The 21,783-nt window shown below is 39.0% G+C and overlaps 1 protein-coding gene across 3 annotated transcripts in view; it reads left to right on the plus strand.

Annotated features, from left to right (window-relative positions):
* Nucleotides 1-21,783, plus strand: part of TAF3 (TATA-box binding protein associated factor 3) — a 91,056-nt gene that overhangs the window by 12,777 nt on the left and 56,496 nt on the right. For all 3 annotated transcript variants that reach the window (XM_075208600.1, XM_075208601.1, XM_075208602.1), the window contains exon 2: nt 6,633-6,875. In XM_075208600.1, the coding sequence (XP_075064701.1) occupies nt 6,633-6,875 (243 nt within the window). The remainder of the gene's footprint in view (nt 1-6,632; nt 6,876-21,783) is intronic.

The following is a 21,783-nucleotide window of genomic DNA, read 5'->3' on the forward strand; positions in this document are numbered from 1 at the left end:
GCCTCCATATCATCGTCTATTTCTGCTACATCAGTAGCAGCAAGAAGGGCGTTATGGTTAAGGACTTGGAATGCGGATTCAGAGTCAAAAAGGTCGTTAGAATTCATCCCGTATACGGGTGGGATGCTATTTGGTCCAGAGTTGGACTCCTGGATTTCACAGGCTTCAGGGGGTAGGAATACGTCCTTGCCTGTGAATACGCCTAGACCTAGGGTTCCTAGGTTTAGTTCTTTCAGGCAGCCCTTTCGCGGGGGCGGGTCTGGCAGAGGCCAGACTGTCAGTTCAAGGGCCGTGGGAGGCAGGAGACAGTCACATAGAGGAAGGTCATCTTTTGCCTCCGCAGCAGGATAGACCAGCAGCATGACTACCACCCTCCTCTGGTTACAGAGGGTGGGGTGGGAGGGCGGCTGCTTGGGTTCGCCCAGCAGTGGACAGAGTCCTCGGCGAACTGGTGGGTCCAGGGAATCATGAGAAGGGGTTACATGATAGAATTGATGGGGCCAGCTCCTCACAGGTTTTTTGTAACCAGTTTACCCCGCTGTCCTCAGAAAAGACAGGCAATGCTCGATGCTGTTGATTTTTGCTTCTTTTAAAGAAGGTTATTGTACAGGTTCCGGAGCACCAGAGAGGGAAGGGGTTTTATTCAAACCTCTTCTTGGTAAAAATAAACCAGATGGTTCGTTCAGACCGGTGCTGAACCTCAAGCACCTAAATCTTCATCTGAGAGTAGATTCCTTCCGAATGGAATCCCTGAGATCGGTCATAAATGGCCTGGAGGCAGGCCAACTCATGGCATCAATAGACATCAGGGATGCCTATCTCCACGTTCCGATCTGGGAGGGGCATCAGCCTCTTCTCAGGTTCACGATAGGCACAGCTCACTATCAGTTCATAGCTCTTCCGTTCGGGCTGGCCACAGCCCCAAGGGTGTTTACAAAAATTATGGCAGTTATGGCGGCACTTCTTCACTCCATGGGGGTGCAGTTAGTGCCTTATCTTGACGATCTGTTAGTCAAGGCTTCAACAGCACAGTTGTTGGAACAACATCTTCGCCTTACGGTGAGGGTGCTGGAACAGCACGGCTGGCTCTTGAATGTCACAAATGATCCCTTGTCAGAGAATGATTTTCTTGGGACTAATAATGGACACTGCACGCAGCAGAGTGTTTCTTCCAGAGGACAAGATAAGGTCCTTGATGGAGTGGACAAACAGGGTTCTGTCAATCAAGAGGCTGTCAGTACTCATATGCATGAAGCTGCTAGGAAAGATGGTGGCATCTTTCGAGACGCTGCCATACAGAAGGATCCACTCCAGATGTCAGTGGGACATTCTGAGGATATGATCAGGATCCTTCCTTTGTTTGGAGTACCAGTGGATGAGGTTATCTCTAGAGACGAGAAGGTCCCTCAGATGGTGGTTGTTGGAGGTCAATTTAACAGAAGGCAGGTCCTTTGCCCCGTGGGCCTGGATCCTGGTATCCACAGACGCCAGTCTGAGTGGTTGGGGGGCAGTGGTCCTCCACCTGAGGATACAGGGTCTGTGGTAAGAAAGACAGTTGGGTCTGTCCATAAATGTGCTGGAGCTCATGGCCATCATGAAGGCACTACAGAGAGCTCAGTCTTCTGCAGGGAAGACCGGTTCGCATCCATTCTGACAATGCCACGGCAGTGTCATACATAAACAAGCAAGGAGGCACCAGGAGTGCAGTAGCGTTGAAGGTCACGTTTCAAATTTTTGCCTGGGCAGAAAGAAACGTCCCGGCACTGTCAGCAGTGTTCATCCCAGGGAGACAGAACGTACAGGCAGACTATCGAAGTCGGCACTAGTTCTATCAGGGGAGTGGGCATTGCATCCGGAGGTGTTCCAGTTGCTAGTAGACAAATGGGGACTCCCGGATCGAGACCTGATGGCGTCAAGAGTCAACAGGAAAGTCCCAGAGTTCTGCGCAAGAACAAGAGATCCACTGGCAGTGGCAGTGGACGTCCTAACAATGCTTTGGGACTTCAGGTTAGGTTACCTGTTTCCACACAATATCAATGATTTCCAGGGTACTTCGGAGGGTCAGGCAGGGGGACCGACAAGTCATTCTAGTGGCTCCAGCCTGGCCACGAAGAGTATGGTTTCCGGAGATTCTTCTGGTGGCAGTAGGTCAAGATGTTCGGTTGCCCCTACGAAGAGATCTGCTGACCCAGGGACCGTTCTTGCATCAAAATCTGAACCGGCTGAATTTAATGGCATGGCTTTTGAATCCAGTCTGTGGAGAGCGAGAGGGTTCTCGGTGGGTGTAGTAGGCACTCTCCTGAATACCAGAAAACCAGTTTCAGGCAGGATCTATCACCGCATCTGGCATGTGTATATATAAAGTGCTGCAAGAAGAAATCTTACAATTCAAAATCCTTTGGTCTGGCTAGATTTCTCGCCTTCTTACAGTGTGGTTTGGAGGCGGGTCTTAAGCTGGGAACCTTAAAGGTTCAAGTGTCAGCATTGTCAGTGTATTTCCACAGGCGGCTGGCGGAGATTCCGGATGTTAAGACTTTCTTGCAGCGAGTACTTCACATCCAGCCGCCCTACGTACATCCTACGGATCCTTGGGATCTTAATTTGGTCCTTAGCATGTTGCAGGAACCTCCTTTTGAACCGCTACTCTCCGTAGATTTGCGGTTCTTGACCTGGAAGACAGTCTTCCTGCTTGCTATTGCCTCAGCTAGGAGGGTCTCCGAGCTGGGAGCTCTATCTTGCAAAGAACCTTATCTGGTCTTATCTGGTGTGCTGGAAAAACAAGTCCGAGCAATGAAGGCCCCACCTCGCAACTTACTGGACTTAAAGGATCTGCTGTTAACAGCCAGATACCACAGGACATCTTCAGAGGTCTTGTGTAGTCCATGCCTTGACTGGTCAGAGCTGTTTTGTGTCACAAAGCGGGACCCACACAATGTTAGGCAGGTGGTTCTAATTTTGTGCTTTATCGGTGTATAAGGCCACTCAACCTTTCCAGTGTTCAGCTCTAGCAACAAGAAACTGAGACCCACTCTTTGTGACAGTGACATTACAGCAATATATTTTAATTAGACCTCACTCTTGCTTTAGTTGTATAGCCGTTCTACCCATCTGGAAAGATGATCTGATGCTGTTCATTGCAGCCTATAAGTGTCCCCATTTAACAGAATCAAATTCATTAAGGCTGTCAAACTCATCATGGAACACAGATTTAAATTTGGTATCTGAATTGTTGTGTGTAGCCAAAAGTTTCTTTTCATTTGTTTACCCAGGCATAAGGACTATCTGATCAAAGTGTATAGTCGAAAGGCTCTTTTTCTCCGAGAGAAATATTCTGCTTGAAGGGGGCACAAGATCTCTGGGTACAAAGTATTTGAAGTAATTTAAGAAAGAGATTTAAAGATTAAGCTCCCATTGGCACTGCATGGACAGGGAGAAAAAACACATTTCCTGCCATAGAGTGCATTGTTAATGGTGTGAATAAAGTCTAGGCTGATTCACCTTCAATATAAGTGAATCATCCTGGCTGTTTAAAGAGACAGGAGACTGGATTATCCTTTACCAACCTGTGTGCCTATATAATAATGGCGGTTAAGCGCCATGAAAAGTGTGTATCATCACCACCCTTCAGAGTTATTTTAAATATTGACGACAAATCAATGGGAAAAAAAACACAGTTTTTAGATAGCTGCAAATTGATAATGTAGTGATCATAAAGGAATTAGTTATAAGGATTAACCTATAACATAACTGGGGGAAATAAGGTCTAATCATAACTGCTGTGTAAATATGGTATATTAAATGAATCCATTGATAAATTGAGCTACTAAAGTGTAAATCCCGGTGTTTGAAGCAGACACAGGTGACACTGCTATCTTCTAAGACCTCATGGGTTGAGCCATATCCTGGCCTAGGATGGAGTTTTGACACCTGAATAGACTTTTAGGAATCGCTCAGCATGATGTCTTGCACAAGGAGACCATGTGATGACTGGCTATATTTTATATAGACAAAAATAATTCAGTTTTCAAATATGCCACTTAAAATCAATAAAAGTAGTGATCAACCACATATTCCTCAATAGCATGACGAAGGGCAGCTCATATTCAAATTAAGAATTCTGCCATACAGAAGTTGAGGAAATGAGTATAAGCTCAACTTACTCCCTGTATCCAGACCTGTTTGGTATCAATAGATGGGATCTATTGACGCTCCACAGAAAAGTCAGGTCACATAGTAGAATTGGGTACTAAATCAGGCAATATGCAAATCGTGGTTGTAAATAGTGTCACAGAGCACAGCCCTGTAAGTGGGGAAAGGTGTAAAAGTGTCTTTAAAAAGATGAGAACTGCTACAAGAAATTGTCAGTATTTTGGGAAGCAATCTTCATTGATAAACTGTCCATCTTCAAGCCAATTTCATTTGGCTCAGAATATACCACTTATCTATAAGTTATACTCTGAATTGAATCCCTTTATTTAAAACTGTTTTCATTGTGTATGTATGTCAATTGTTTTTTATTAACCTGTGAGCATTACACTTTTTGTATATTAAATCTGAAAATGTAAGAGTGATGTCCTTATTTCTCTAAATTCACTGCCTGTCTAGAATAGATAGATTGCTTGACCATGCTAAACCTTTCATTGTTGAGGTGTGATTTGTGAATACATTTGTATACCAAGCGCGAGTGTGCCTTAATGTACATTTGTGTCACAAAGCCTTGAGGGCTTAAGCGTTAACCTTTTTGATTGCTGGTGTGTACCTTGCTAAACTGTGGGAAACAGAGTGCTCATTGTATGCCAATGTGAGAAAGTATTGCCCTTATTTAATAGATGGTGGCAAACCGGACCGGGTGTGGTTGTGCGAGAGCTGTTTGGGGGCGATTCTGCTAAATCTGTAACCTGTGTGATGGGTGAGAGGAAGATTGAGTGCTAGAATCATGTGTAACCTCATTTAGTAAACACTTACAAGTCACAAGTGCGGTTTGTGACAGGTAAAGGTAGTCAGGAGAGGTTTCCTGACAAAATAGAGCTGATATATTGTTTGTCAGTGTGAATATAGGATAAGATATTAAATCAGAGAATAGCCAGAGGGCGCAATTCTTGACAGATACATTCACCACTTTGTTTCTTTTACAGCTGCTGGACCCACAGTCGGCACATATTTGGATGTGTTTTGGGAGAGAGGGTTGTGTTTTTTTTTGTTTTTTTTTCTTTACTTGTTTTTTGACGGCGGGTCTATCACACTGTCCACACTTACAGAAAAACTGCCGACATTTCCATTGTCTGTTTTGTACCCAACCACTCGAAACAGATTTATCGTATTACTTTTTAGTGCAACCCCATTTACTCACTTGTGCTTTTCCTGTACTGGGAAATATCTATCTCTGTGCAGGAAAGTTGTATAACCTGCAACTGTTTTTTGCTTTAATGATCTGCAGCATTAAGCTCTGCCACAGTGACAATACATCTCTGCTTCCTTTTGTGCTGATGTGCAAGTAATAAAAATTCTCTGTGCAGCTAGCATTTACAAATGCCCCGCCAATGTCACTTTTGTTTTTTAAAAAATAAAAAAAATATATAAAACATGTTTTGTTTTTTTTTGGTTTTTTTTTTCCCCCCCAGCACATACAAAAAACAAGCACTAACATCCTACCTATCTAGCCCACCTAACTAGAGCAGGAACAGTAGTATACATCTGTACAGTATGAACCTTTTTGACCCTATGTACTGAAGGAAAGCGAGGTGCTGTTGACCCATCATAGAACATCTCCAACATTATGGAATAGTAATAGGACAACAGCTATGAGGAAATTTCCTAAGGAGTCTGTCCATATCACCACTTATATCAGCGCTGCGCAGGACTATGAATTATCCTCCTTGGTGGTGGGGGTACCAGTATGTGTCGTCATCCTATTGAGAGTGAGTAGCAAACTGAGATTTGTACCAATGGTGAAACATCTTCTGATGATTATGCATGGCCTTTCTACTCTCATACATAAACCTTTCATGTTTCCAAACTGCATTGACCGGGGCAATCCAGTTGTGGACACTGGGTGGGTCAGACACCATTTATTCTCTGGCAAGTATCATCTTGGCCAGGGAAGATAAAGTAAATAAATATTTGAACAGAGATTTGGAAAAACTCTCTTCTTATGTGAGACCAAAGAGGCAAACTGTTGGGTACAGGGCAGGGGTGACTGCCAGTGTGGAAGAGATCGGACTCCAAACGAGTCCCAAAAGGTTTGCACGATAGCACAAGACTAGAGCATGTGCCAAAATGTGCTCAACATGGTGCCTTACTTAGGCCAAGCTGAGCTACTTCATCGTCCCATCCTGCGCAACCTAGTTGGGGTGAAATATCATCATACACTGGCAGAACATAAAAATGCACTTGTTGGAACCACAGACGTGAGGTGGCATCTCTGGTGAGCCAATGTCACTGTTGGTGATTATAGGAAATCCAGTCAACGGGTGATCATGTGCCCTTTTACTGTAGTAATAGAAATTGAAAATTTTATTGGTCCTTATGCTTCATTTTGAATTCCACAAGCGCTAATCAATCTGTAAACTTTGTATTTTAAGTTGCTTATGGCCTAATTGCATTGTATTACTAATCTGGGTTTTGTATTCTAGATGGACGGACAGACCCTGTTCTGGATGATGTAGGACAAGCCTTTAAACTAATGGGAGTGAATCTCCTTGAACTGGAAGACTATATTCACAATATTGAACCTGTTACCTTCCCACATCAGATCCCATCCTTTCCTGTCAGCAAGAATAATGTCCTCCAGTTTCCTCCTCCTGGAAGCAAAGATGTTGAGGACCGGAAAGAATACATCCCTGACTACTTACCACTTATCATCTCCTCACAGGAAGGTACTGTGGACATTTCTTAATATTCTTTCCATTTTATTTTGGGAAGTAGGCACTTAAAAAAGGGCTTGATCAACTTTTGTTTTAGAATTGGTGACTCTTTCACATATAAATAATACAACCAGTGCACATTTATTTAATTAGTAAACATGCAGGCATATTATTTGTAAACACAGTAAAATTCCTTTTGCGGTTATATCTGTCCCTTATGTTTTATGCACTTATGCGTGAATGACCCATTTCATATAATGTCAAGAAATAGAATCCTAATTCATTAAAAGATGGCAAAATTGGCGTTCTCAACCATATCTGTTCTATAAATGGGTAATAAAATAAGTTGAATATGTTGACTGTTAAAACTAGTAGATAAACACTGCTAGAACGCGCCACTCGGCCCTCTGATGTACATATATATTTATTGGTGTGGTTAGAATCACTGTTATTTGTTCATTGGGTGTAACTAATGCCCCAATATTGTGGGCAATATAGTCAGCCCAAGTTTGATAATATGTATAGGATATTTTATTATAATAGTCATTCCCCTCCTCTCAAGCTATCGAGGGCATATTGTTGTACACTGACTCTGGCTAATACCTCTGTGCCATTACATATGAGTCCAATTTATTGTGACTAAGCCCATCCTATTGGGAGAGAACGTGATTTTATTAATCACTCCCTGAATATTAATGCAAAGTAAATGGGGTGTCTCTAATATGATATCATTATCCCCCTTCATTCACGTTGCAAGAACTCCTATGTAGATATGTAGGTTCGCATGATTGGTACTTTCTGCTCTTAGTGGCAGCAAATAACCAACATTTTCGAAAAACACTGGGGTGTCCTTAAATCTGATGATCTTGGGAAAAACTTGGGAGATAGGATCTAAATAACGTGGCACAGGTCTAGGATTTTAAGGGATTCCATTGTACATAGTACTCTACCATCTAAAATAGGAATTTCAAATAGACCTAATGGCTTTTTGTGTGCACACCAAGCAATGTCTTTACATAGTCCAAACCAAAGAGTATAGGGACCGCTATTCAAAGGTGTTGACCTATATTGCCAACAGTATTGGGGCATTATTTATACCCAATGAATAAATGATAGAATTCTAACCACACCAATAGAGATATATATCTATCAGAGGGCCGTGTGGCGCATTCTAGCAGTGTTTTTCTGCTAGCTTTAACAGTTAATATTAGGTTCTCATTTGCATATTCATGTTTTAATATTTTGCTAATTTTGTTTATGTATGAATGAATGGAGTAAAATTTTAATGCATACCAAAGTTTAATATGTTTTATTGTATCGGTTCCCACAGTACCCTTAATACACACATTCTTTCTTTTCTTTATGTTTATTGGTTAATACATGTGGGTGCACCATTCCTAGGATGATTGATAATATATTGGTGCTATAAAACACTCTAGTGATCTTAAATCAATCAATCTAGGAGGATTTAGGTCCATCTGGTGCGGATACTCTTTCTGAAGTTGAATATGTTGTAAGCACTGAGATGCAGAATTTATGTTAACCACTTCGTCGCTGAGCCTAACTCAGCACATCTTGGGCTGGTGATACTCCAGCATCAGTAGAAGTAATTTATGCATGCAGTACACACACAAATTATACATTCATCACGTTAGCAATTATACAATTACTCTTTCGTATGGTGTGATGGTGGTGAAACGTCGATCTCTGCATGAGTCCTTTGTAGATGGTGCATTTCCTCAGTGAATGTGATAGAATTTAACGTGTTTCAAATGTGTCACAAGCTCATGCCATTCAGTAGCTGTTCCAAGCCATTTTATTTAATTTATGTGATATTTTTTTCATCTTGAACAGCTGATGAAATACAATGTTGGAAACCTTTGTGTCTACTTGAAACTCCTAATGAAGTTCACTTATGACTTAAAGACAGTAGTTTTTTTAGATATGACAATATTTAAGATATTTTTGCATTGGAAACCAACTTATTCTGTAAATCTGCTGATAGGAATACTGTTACATGCAGCCAGCTTTCATTCAGACCCACTGAAGAAATTTCTTCTTCCCCACTCAGTTTTTACGAGTTGAAAGGAACAAATCGGAATATTACCATGCATCAACTCAACGAGATACATGATCATATTTATTGTTCACCAAAGCTACTACTATAATACTATATCCTATGAGCAGAGCTTTGAAGTAAAAAATATGCAAATAAAAAATGATCAAAGAAATCAAAACAGATTTTTGCAACATTCAATTTTTATTTACTATGCTGCCTATGACTTCTGCAGCCAGTAAAGAATAGAATAGTAGCCTGTTATCCACAATGCTTCACTGCCTCAAATATCTTGTAAATCACAAACAAGAGTTAGAAACCTGAGACGTTTTGGTCAAAACCAATCCAATTTCCCCATTTACGAATACATCCAACTGGTTAAAAACGATACCAGCAAACTAGAAATGAGTGTGTGAAATGAGAAACTTACACCGTAACTCATTTGAATTGTATGATTGCTGATGTGATATACATTAGATTCTGCCCCTGTGGAATACATTACATCAGTGAAACTGGCCAAATCTTCGGGTAAAGGATGGTAGAACATAGTTCTTTGATAAATTCAGGCTGCAAAGGACACTCAGGAATCCCAGTAGCACAGTGTTTTGTGTTTGTTTTTTTGTTAAGTGAGACACACACAATTTATATATTAGAATTATTAGCGTTCACTATCCAATATTATACCAACAGATCAATATTTAATTTCCTTTAATATTAGAAAAATGCTCTTATAAATGTTATAAATATGCATAGATACATATATAGAAGATTATAAGATTTATACGATGATACATAAAAGCTACATAGCTAGGAATCCATGAGGAAGTGAGATGTTCTAACATATAACCAAATAATATCAAACAAGTAAGTCGCCATTTAATCAAATATGTAATCCTCTAAATCATGCATGCCACCGATGCTTGCATTAGCCAAAACCATGTTTTAGGTAGATCTTTGTCAAATAGATGAGAAGTGTTGCAGGTGAGTCATTGGTAACCAGAGTCATAACTAGACGTTTTAGTGCCCTGGACAAGAGAGAACTGCCCTCATCATCATCATCATCATCATCATCATTTATTTATATAGCGCCACTAATTCCGCAGCGCTGTACAGAGAACTCATTCACCTCAGTCCCTGCCCCATTGGGGCTTACAGTCTAAATACCCTAACACACACACACACACACACACACACGTCGATTTCTTAGCAGCTAATTAACCTACCAGTATGTTTTTTGAATATGGGAGGAAACCGGAGCACTCGGAGGAAACCCACGCAAACACGGGGAGAAGAGACTCCACACAGATAAGCCCGTTGTCGAGAATTGAACTCATGACCCCAGTGGTGTAAAGCAGAAGTGCTAACCACTTAGCCACCGTGCTGTCCTGCCCTCCAACCGCCCCCCTCTCCCCCCATCTTGGTGGATGTAGATGTAGCCACTTAGCGGCGGCGCTCCGCCAGAGGAGGTGTCTCGTCCTTTACAAACACTAGATCAGGCCTGTCCAACCTGCGGCCCTCCAGGTGTTGTGAAACTACAAGTCCCAGCATGCCCTTCCATCTATCAACTGGTTGTCTACTGGCAAAGCATGCTGGGGCTTGTAGTTTCACAACATCTGGAGGGCCGCAGGTTGGACAGGCCTGTACTAGATCGTTCTCCAACCCTGTGCTGCGCTCTCATACCTGCTCTTGTAGCTTTGATTTTCTAGTGCTACTTCTGGTGTCTTAACTTTATTTCCGCTTGATGGGATCCTGGAATGTTGGGGCCTTTATTGGAAAAGAGATGGTTGCTGTTCACCTACTAGAAAGCTCAGCAGTGAGTGACCAATCCAGACCTCCCTCTCCCACTACCACCCTGCTTATCAGTAGCTTTTTATGTCTAAAGAGCAGGCCTACTTATATCCAATCAGCCCCAGTATTAAATCAATAACATTAACATTTAATATATTATACTAATGAACAACACCCACATTTAATAATTAATAATGTTTGTTTAATAAATAAAATAATTTAAATTAAGAGCATTCCCATTAAATAAAAATTCATATTTTTCCCCCAGCCCCAAAATAAACTTAATAGCCTAGAAATTCCCCCCACCTTTAATAGACTATTATTTCTAATAAAGACAACATTGCCTTTTGTTGCTTATTTAGCTTTTGATATAATTGTATTTAATTACTGATTGATTATGCTTTATAGTATTTATATAGTATATATTACACCACAAAGAAATTCCCACCTTCTCTCCAACCCTTCTCCCCCGGGGGCCCGCACCAGCAACACAAACCTGCCATGTGCCTTGGTGGAAGTTAAATTAAGATGCGTTGAGAATAGTCTCCCGTGTCTGATCTATAATCGACTATGGCAACAGTGGCTTTTTTTTATATATTCGGGGATTCTGACTGTGCCTGACAGATGTGAAATGAGGGACACCAGGTCTCCCCATTACAGCAATACCGCCAGCACCATCACCACACTACAGAAGTACTATGAGTGCCAATCAAGGTATCATGTATGTTAAAACCATTAACTCCCTCATTGTGTGAAGATAGAAATATGTAAGCATAAAATACAAGCCACAATTCACTTATGAAATCAAAAAGTAGTTTAATGAACTGCAAATATATACAGTGTGTGTATATGGGTGTGTATATATACAAATATCTCCCAATACTATACCATACCAATACATAATATTATGGTAAAATTAATAATCCACTTAATTCATCATATCGTCAATTTAAATCATATGATGGATTGAATTAAGGTACTGTCATAAATATCTAAATATGGACTGATTTCATGGTGTACCTGGATAGCACCATTGAGCCACTATCTACTGTGGGACCATGTAGGATTAGGTATGTCTTCTGAGGATCCTCTAGGATAAACTGCTTGGTCTGATGCTGTTACACAGCAGACAGCTGGCACACAGGACACTTCAGATGATAGGAGTGGAGCTCCATGGAAAGTTATCAAGTTGACAACGCATTTATACTGTGGCGTGCTGGTGCAAATTGTGAGCTGCTATGGCGACCTCTCGAATTTGCGCCCTGGGCACTTGCATCAGCCGCACCACTCTCTATTCCGCTCTGTTGGTAACTTTTTGAATAAGTCTCAAGTTAAGGTAAGGAAGCTGTTAAAAGAAAACCTTGTTCTACAATGCTGGTTAAATATGAATTAACCAGCAGAGGGAGCCAATAACAGGAATCATTCCAAACAATGTAATAGAAAAGATTCACTGAAGGTTCTCCATAATAAGGAGAATTAGGCAATATAAATTTGAGGTTATTTACTGTGGTTTTGTAAAGTAGTATGTCTCTTTTTGGTAATATAAATGTTTCCCCCATGTGTAATGGGCATAAAATAAACCAATTTGTTTTTTTAAGGTAAAGATATTTTAGCCGTTATGCTACCAAATTAAATGGCACTCTTCTGAGAAAAATGTAGTTTATATATTTAGACCTAGAAATACATTAACAACAAATTGACTGCTGCACAAAAACCACAAAACTTTGAGAAAAAGTTATAAAATAGCAGCAACCGAAAAAATGCCGCTTTCAGGTCTTTTAACTAAGGTGAAAAGTCACTTTGTTTTTATTAAACCATGAACATTGATAAAGATTTACAAGACAATATTCTCATTGGATTAATAAAAAAAACTTATGAGTTTTCACCTTATTTACAAGAGCCGACAGTACTATTTGTTTATGGTGAAGAAGAAATCAGGCTATATACCCAAGTACACACCCTACTGCTGGTTTTAAAAATAAATATCTTGTATTTCCCAAACCTGTTGCGCTACACAAGACCATGTCACATGCTTTACCTAGCTTCTGTGAGGAGGTCAAATAAGACTGTACATTTTGTTCCCTGGTGCTAAAATAATATTTTGTGGGGAGACATTGAGCAATACTAACTGCTCGGAATGATTAACTGCAGTAAAAAACCAAAAGATATGTTTACTGCATTAAAATACACCATACAGGCTGGATATTTTTGGGAATATATTTGTACGATTGAACCAGTTGCATGAAATTAATTAACATAATTTTTATCAATAACCAAGTGGCCAGATTTATAGCTAATTTGGCCACACTAATGGTAACTTCAGGTTATGCTACTATTTGACATTTCCATATATCCATACTTGTGTATTACTGAGCTGAAGTGTATATATGACATAACTGAATAGTTTAAATAAGTCCACTATGCTCTCTGCTTTGAAGCAGACTGACCTGTTAGGAGAATTAAAGAAGCAGAGACTAGCAATATTTGCTTTGTGAAAATGTATTTTAGATTGGTTGATTTCATACACTGGGTAAACGCCAGTTATGTCACAGTAACTTGGTCTTGTATTTATAACCTGTATGTGATCCCCTCAGGACACTGTCCTAAAGATATGGGAGGATTTATCATTTTATAGTAGAGTAGGAAGGAATTTAATTAAATACTGTAAGAGTTGTAGTAGATTGCCTGGGTAACGTCATATAATGTATTTTACTTTCATGGTTCACATCTGATATGTTCAATTTTGGGGTTTAGTGGTCCATTATGTACAAAACGAAGTGTTAACAAAGGTAAGTGAGTGTATTGGATGTTTATTCTAATCACTTGTAAAATACAGAATACATGTAGTACTGTAGAAGTAATAAGTCACATTGTAGCAGTTTGTCTCTTTTGCAACATCTAATGGACATTTGTTTGAAAGGACTCACTTTGTTTATGTGAATAATCTGTGCTTGTGCTCAAACTACATTTCCTTATTTGAAACACTGCTATGTTTCCTTTTATAACTGTTGCAAGGCTAATTGCCCCTGACAGAACCACTTGGGAATAGTTCATGGAAATAATGGCTTCTGACCAATGCACACCAGGCTGCCAAACTCAGGAAGTCCTGGTGCCATAGGAAGGGAGAGAAATTCACATTTCATTTCCTTTGCAGGCTGTTAGGTTCAGCTTCACTAGTATAGTAACTCATATGGGATGTGGAGTTAGACTCTCAAGATCTATATAACATTTTATCTCAGCAGGCTTCTAAGCAGCTTAGACTCATGGGCCCAAGTCAACTGCTGGCTCTCCTTTCACTTTCCCATTGTGTAATAAGCTTTCTCTGTTAACCCCTTTGATGCCCAAACATTCCTAAGCATTATTTGAGCTTGGGGAGCAAGTGGAGGGTGGGTGATGAAAGACATAAACCAGCTAGAAGGAACAAATAGCTAAAAAGCAATCAACTTATGACAGGCTTAGTTTGTATGTGTTTTTATATATATATCGTACATTTGTATGCATAGACAATGGGGTGTATGTATGTGTGTATGTATATGTATGTGTGTGTGTGTATTTTTGTTGTGTGCAGCAAAATAAATCTGCAAATATTCATTTTTGTCCATCTTTGGGTTACGACCTTTTGGTGGGAGACAGTTGACAGCAGAGAATGATCCTTGAAGATCCCCTTTTGTTCCCGCATTTTAAAGACTTATTTGTAGCAGCCATTGTCACACAATAAATTAAAATATTTATCAGAAGGGCAGTGGTTTGAAATGAAGCTTTGCAACACAGCAACATGCTTTTTAAGTTTGGTTCTATGGGTTTAAAATTCTATTGGCTTCAGCTGATGAGCTACACGTGACATTTAAGACTTTCCCAGCTAAGTTTTTGTATTTATTTCTCGCATTGCATTCTGTTTGGAACATAACATGGAACAGGTGTGCGGCATAGAGGTTAAGTAACAGCTCTTCCTTGAACATGGAGAGGTATGTTATGCAGAGGATAAAGTGTTGCATGTATTATTACTGTCAGAGTTGACAGCATAGAGATCAACTGGTCTGTGAACCGTGCAGTTTCCCCAACCACCACTTGCAATGTCTTGTTCCATTTTGGTCTAAATAAGAGAACACTTGTGTGTACATCCACTTAACTTAGTTTGTAAAGTCCATCCTCCATTTCCATGTAGCGCTGTGTTATTTATAAGTTGTTTGTTTTGTTTTTTTGTATTTTTGGGGGTGGTTTGAAGTTGAGTGTTGTCAAATCAACTACAATTTAAGACTACTTTAATTTGTCTGTGTGCATGGCTTTAATAAATCAGATATGAATGAGAAGAGAAGTTGAGTTGTTCATGTTGCCTATAAGCACAGTAGAGTTTGCCTCTTAACCTCTGCCCTCCCAGCTCTCTGCTCACAGCTGGACAGTCTAACACATTTTCCTCTCATATTGACCCTTGCACAGCTAGATTTAGCTCTTGAGGTCCTAAATTTGTCAAATAAGACAATAAATAATTGTATCTCTTTGTTTTTTTCCCATAGTCAGGAATTCTATTAGGAATTCTAATACCTATATAATAGTACTCTCTAGCTTGAGCCTCCTTTTCAGTATATTTAAATGAATAAATGTATATCAGGACACGTACACTTGATCTTTTTTGTTCTTTATGTATAATAAAAAATCAGGTTTACTATGCTCAGTTTGCCCAGGACAGAGCATAGATAGAGTACACTGTATGCAAATGGCTTGGCTGAGGTTGAGAGCCTGGAATCGTACAGCGTTATTCTCACTCATGGGCAGACTCCTCACTACGTCACCACTCGTGCATTGTGAGCACTTCCAGAGAAGAGAAACTTAATGCAGGCAGCTGCCCAGGAGCCAGAGTCTGCACTCATTCACACAGTGTACATTGTTTTCATATGCTCTCTTCTGTGCATAACTATTACATAGAGCATTTCCCACTATGTACCTACATAGTGACAGGTCCTCTTTTAATGGTATATTGTCATGAAAATAATTTGTGGTTTGCACATTTTAAAAATGACATTGTTCACTATGATGAAAAGGCAAGGCACTTGGGATTAATAATAATTGCCTAATTGTGTTTTCTATAGTCTGAATGCTGCTACTTTAGTAAGTGGAACAAGACCTATCATACAGTGATGGATAGTTGCTCTTGTAGAAACCCATTGGACTTTAACACACAGTGATAACAATACATACTGTACTAGGATAACATTCAGTGCCCTGTATTTAACAATATAAATATAAAAAATATATTATCATGATGGCAACCCTTCAACAAATTAGATATTTTCAAAAGCTGAACTGGGTTTTACCAGGGTCTTGGGCTCTCCTACCTATATAGGAACTACAGTAATACTATCACCATGATGCGGTGTCTTTACACAACATTTCATAGACAATACTGTGTATTAGCCATTAGGGGGGATTCCTGGCAGATAAACTATCTGATGTATTTAAGCAGCTTGGTTCACACATGCCAAGTAAGTGCACATACCATCTTGTAAATCATGATGGAAATACATTCAGCAAAGCTAATAGACAAACCTACAAATTAAGGCAGTGTTGTACAGTGCTATATTTTTGCTACAGGGTTTCATGATGTTGGCAGCAGGTCAAACACGACGATTACGGTATCTCAAAAGCCCTCACACTGAGTGAATTTGGCACGCTTTCTTAATAACGGGGCAACGCGACAACCCACCCACTCCCATAACAAAAATGTCCCTCTCTGCCATTAGCATTGGAGACCAGAGAGCTGCTGAGCGGTTTGCTATTAGTTTTTTTTTCCTCTTTTATGTTTAGTCTTGTGTGCTAGTACATTGCCTTAGTTTTCTAAGGTGTAAGACAACCTGTACAGGTGTTTGTAAGAGTTGTTGTATGTTGCATAAATCTTTCAGAAAAGTCTTATCTAGTGATCAGTTGTTCACTCAATGAACCATATCTGAAGTGAAATTGAGTCACAAGAAAAGCAGGGCATACTGATATTCTGTCATCATTCTTTTTAGGTTCTGATTGGCCTGCAGTTGCATTCAATAAACCTAAACAGAAGGAGACTGGTGTGATTAGAAAAAAAAAAACTACCCACAGTTACTGATCTTTATCTTAAACTTTATAATTCACGCACAGACACATGTTTAATAAAATGTAAATTCACCATTTAGAGAAAAAAGCTTTTGATGGCCTTATATATATATATATATGATAAGAATTCCTTTGTTTTATTTATTTAGTGCCATTGTCTGTCTAATTTTGGCCACTGTTGCTGCAATATTAGGTTATGACATTATCAGAGAACCCTCCAAAACATGAGTAGATGATGGGGATATACAGGCCAGTCCAAAATACAGTTTATTAAACAGAATAAATAAATGGCTACCATGTTTTCGCATTTTTTTTTTTTTATTTTTTTTTTACAATTTAGCAAGAGAATGCAAGACAAACTAAATATTGCTATTTAGTTTATTCTTTACGAACTTGTGTTTTTTATTTTGGGTTTACTGTGTATAATAGTCCTTTTTAGGGTCTGTTTTGCACATTTAACCCTTATACAAAGTTCAGATAAGTGGACTTATCTCATAATTTTCCTTATAGACTATACAGAGAGGGAGTAAATTTTTATTTTGCAAAAGCGTTTACATAAATCATTTTGTGTTTTAGTTTTAGGGACCCATTAATTTTAGTGGTTACCATATTTTTATAAACCACTTTAACTGCCTAAAGAAATGTGAGTGATTTATCTTGGTCAGAAGGCGACTAAATGGCAACCATCCTTAACAAAAAGTAATTTTGCACTCTGTCTGACACATGCCAAATAGTCAATTCTTCTTAATATTGAGTCACTGATCCAGATGTGTTAGGGACACTGGTAATCTAAAAGAAGACTGGCCCATAAAGCTGCAATGCCTATATAAAGATTGTGCATTGAAAAAAAAAAAAGTCCACCCCTTAACCAGTGTTCATAAATTTCCCCACCTGTGATTCCAAACAATTGTAATTTTGCAGTCCTGCCAGTAGATGGCATTGTTGTCATACAGAAACGCATGCTAAAATAAATAAGTACTGTTTAAAATTAACATTGAAGTAATCTGTGCCTATGTGTGTTAAGAAAGATTGAAAGCACTTGGGGGATTAATGACATGCTTGCTGTATGTATAGATGAAATGTATACATAGACTGGCAATTCACGCAAATATATTAATGCAACATTAATGCAGATTATGTTTCAGTGTTGTGATGTTGAGTGAATGTTTTTTCCTTTCCACAGCAATTACTGATGTTAAATAAAATGGATTGTGGTGTCCAGCTGTAAGGAATAGTACATTTTGATTACAAATTTATTGCTGCTGTTTCTGTCTTCTGAATATGTGATAATGCATTTTAAATGTAGCTTAATAAAATGTGATGGTTGCAATCAGGATTGTGTACTGTGTGGGGGGCTTTTCTGTGTGTTTAATTTAATGTGTGCACACCCAGGTACATGTTATTTACTGTTGTAGTCTTTGTGTAATACCAATATAATTGTAATCATTATATTAAACAGCAATAATGTATTTATTTACATAATAATGTTACCCATGATAGTTTGAAATTCCGGAACAGAGAACTGAACACGTTTTCTTGTTTGTAATGTTTTTTTTATTTTCCATTGGTGGAGTTTGGAGCTTGAGCTCAGCTTCTGTAGCTGTTTCTCTTTCTGCTAGCTTTCAAGTGAAATACTTATATCAAATAAGATATTGGTTAGACAATTTCTTCAGTTCCATACATTAAATTGAAATGAAGCTTATGAAAAACTAATTAAAGCTGTACTACCAACTACAGGGGTAAAACTTTCTTTCACAACTTAAAAATGGCTGCAACCAGGGGGTGTGAGTGGGAGGACCAATCGGAATCCTCAATGACTGTGATTACATCTTTTCCTTCAGGGTTTTGTGAGGGCTGGTTTTCAGCCAGGGTTGTGAAACAACCATAGAACTCCTGGTAAAATAGTTGCTCAGAGCAACCCACGGTCTTTGGGGTGTGGGCGAAGCTAAGACATTTCAAGTGGTAGTGTAGCTTTAGTTGTTACAGAACTGGAGATTGTGAAAAGCAGGTGGAACATTACAGTTCATCTGCTCTGGTGAGGGAGTTCCTTGATCTATAGCTGCATACCTTTAAAAAAAAAAATAATAATAAATAAATCGTTTAGTATTTTACATATTCAGCATGTTGTGTGTTTTAATATCTCTACTAAAATGTCTGGGACAGTTAAAATTGTTGTATTCATCATCATCACTTATTTATATAGCGCCAGCATTTTCCGTAATGTTTTACAATTGGGGACAAACATAGTAAACTAATAAACAAACTGGGTAAAACAGACAAAGAGGTGAGAAGGCCCTGCTCGCAAGCTTACAATCTATGGGACAATGGGAGTTTGACACATGAGGCAAAGGCTAAGTCTACATTTTGCATTTCGGCCCAGCCAGGCTGTAAAGGTAAAAGTGACTCATAAGCTAAATGATCCTGTCACACAACAATGTTGGTCAGGGGGTAGTTGTCTTGTGTGAAATTGTGTAATGGGTAATAGGGTAAGGTAGTGAGGTTAAGAGGGTGGTTGAGGAATATTATAAGCTTGTCTGAAGAGGTGGGTTTTCAGAGAACGCTTGAAAGTTTGTAGACCAGAGGAGAGTCTTATTGTGCGAGGGAGAGAATTCCATAGAATGGGTGCAGCCCGAAAAAAGTCCTGTAACTGGGAATGGGAGGATATAGTGTGCATTGGTCCTGTTTAATAAAACATTTAGTTACACCATTGAGTGCACTATCTGTGGCCAGCAATTTTCATGGGCTTTATCTAGGACCCACATTGCATATTTCACTGTGGTTTAGCTGCATTCCACTTTAGATTTAGTGGCCCTATATGCATAATGACATTCACAAGCCTATAGGTGAAGTTTTAGGAGCTTATCAAAACTGAAGATATTTGACCTAAAGATTGTAGTTTTCTGTTGTGCTTCAAATGCAGTGGTTTTCTCACACTGTTTTTAATTTGGAATGCAATTAGAGCAGACTTCTGTATTGAGCCTAATTCTTCCCTTCCCTTGTATACTATTTCTGGCTTGTTAATGATTCCTCAGTAGATCTGGTCACAGACATGGTCTGTCAAATTGCACAGATCGCAGTAATCCAATGTCTAATATGTTGTTGCTAACATAGCCGATGGTCTTGGGGGGGTTGCTGAGCTAGAACCTTGAACAAACATGTATTTGCCATATAGAAGAAGCACATGATTGACCTATTAAAATGTGTATGATCCTATTTTTGCATAGTTTCATTTGCTTTGCAGCTTTATATATGGTTTTCTTATGTCTAACTTCAATTACATTTGATTTTCTTGATTTTTTTTTTTTTTTTTTTTTTTTGGCTTGTGTCCTTTTAGTGCCTGTAAATCAAACAGTGGTTCAAACACAATAGTGTGGACTATGTGTGTATTGAGTAAGTTTGAGAAGTTTTGGTTTGTCAATACAGTACTGTTTATCAACATGATATATTGCTTTTTCAGATCATTACTTATTTGCTGTCTTATCATTTTTATATATTTTTTTTTCATTTGGGCCATTTAGATGTGTGGGATGGGCTCCATCAGTACTTGCACAAGCATAGGCTTATTTTACATTACATATGTTTTCTATGTTCGTTGTATCCCAAATGAAACCATATTTTCTAGAAAGTAACTCAGGGAGTCCAAGTGTTTCCTGCTATTCCCACAGAAAAGGAAGTATTCAGTACAAACTCTCAGTTTCATGATGGAAGGAAACAGGATGTTCATAAGAAGTGACAAGAGGCCAGATACAGTGAAAAGTGGGAATTCTAAATGTATAATTCTTACTGAGTGGTCAATGGGAAAGAACCTCTGAGCACTATGCACAAACAAGCTCAAATGTGTATGTGTGTCTATCTAATTTATATATCCTTTTCTTTACTTTTTTTTTTGATATTAACTTTGCCTTAACACTCATGTAAGTCAATATTCACCTGCAAATTAAAAATTGTATTCAATTTGTATACCTGATTGTCCAGAACTGCAGAATATATTGGCCCATATTAAGGCTAATAAAAATTATCCAGCACATCAGCTGTTACCGTTATTTCATCCACATGCTTTTCTTTTCCTGTGAGTGGTCTTCGAACGGAGTTAACTGTAACTGAGGCTGAAATAGCCTCACATGAAACTTGCTGTTGTAACTGAAACTACTTCAGAGCCTGTTCTGTCTCAATACTGCAAAGGATTTTTCAGATGTGAATTTATGTGGTAAGTGTTAAGGTCATCGGGTTGGTCTGTGTTTTAGTTTCGTCTTACAAAGTTATGAACTGTTATGAATTTGATGCAAAGGGAAGTAATGAGATTAAAGAAAAGGCTTGCATGAACCTAAAACAGGCATAAAAGGTCAGCTCTTTAATCTACTGTTTTCAACAGATCTTCTCACCTTTGGACACTATTTTTGCTGTGAATGTTGCAGTAGTAACCCCTGGTGGGGGAGTTCTGTAATAGGGAGCAGTTGCCGTTAGCGCTAAGGGAGAAGTATAAAATCGTGGAACGAAATATTGCAAACTCTTTAGGTAATACATTTAATGAGTCTCTGCAGTGGAAACTTTACACTACTGTCAAGGCTGAGGATCCCCACAGAGATCTATTTAAGTGGGAATTGTCCATGAAATGCTTTAACAAGCCTGGCAGGGTTGTTTCTTGGCCACCAACAATCTCTAGTAAAGGGACTTACTCTCTCCATCTTGTAAGCAGAGACATACTCTCATATCGGTCTCCTTTCAATGGCTAATAAACTTGAGGTTCTAAAATATATATTTTTTAAAATATGGGAAGACTTTTAAGAGCCTTAAGAGATTGAAATATATCTCCTATGTTGGTATAAGGGTGATTATCGGGCATCATGGCTATTTTGTTTGCTGCACAGTTTGCAGTAGATATACCTATACCTGCAATGTTGCTACGAATTTTGGTACATGTGGTTGAGTGTTTGCTGCTATTAGACTGTGTGTGCGGTCATCCTCTCATCGCACACAGGCCTAGTGATGCCAGAG

This window comes from Mixophyes fleayi, chromosome 4, assembly GCF_038048845.1.
Source record: "Mixophyes fleayi isolate aMixFle1 chromosome 4, aMixFle1.hap1, whole genome shotgun sequence".
Taxonomy (NCBI): domain Eukaryota; kingdom Metazoa; phylum Chordata; class Amphibia; order Anura; family Limnodynastidae; genus Mixophyes; species Mixophyes fleayi.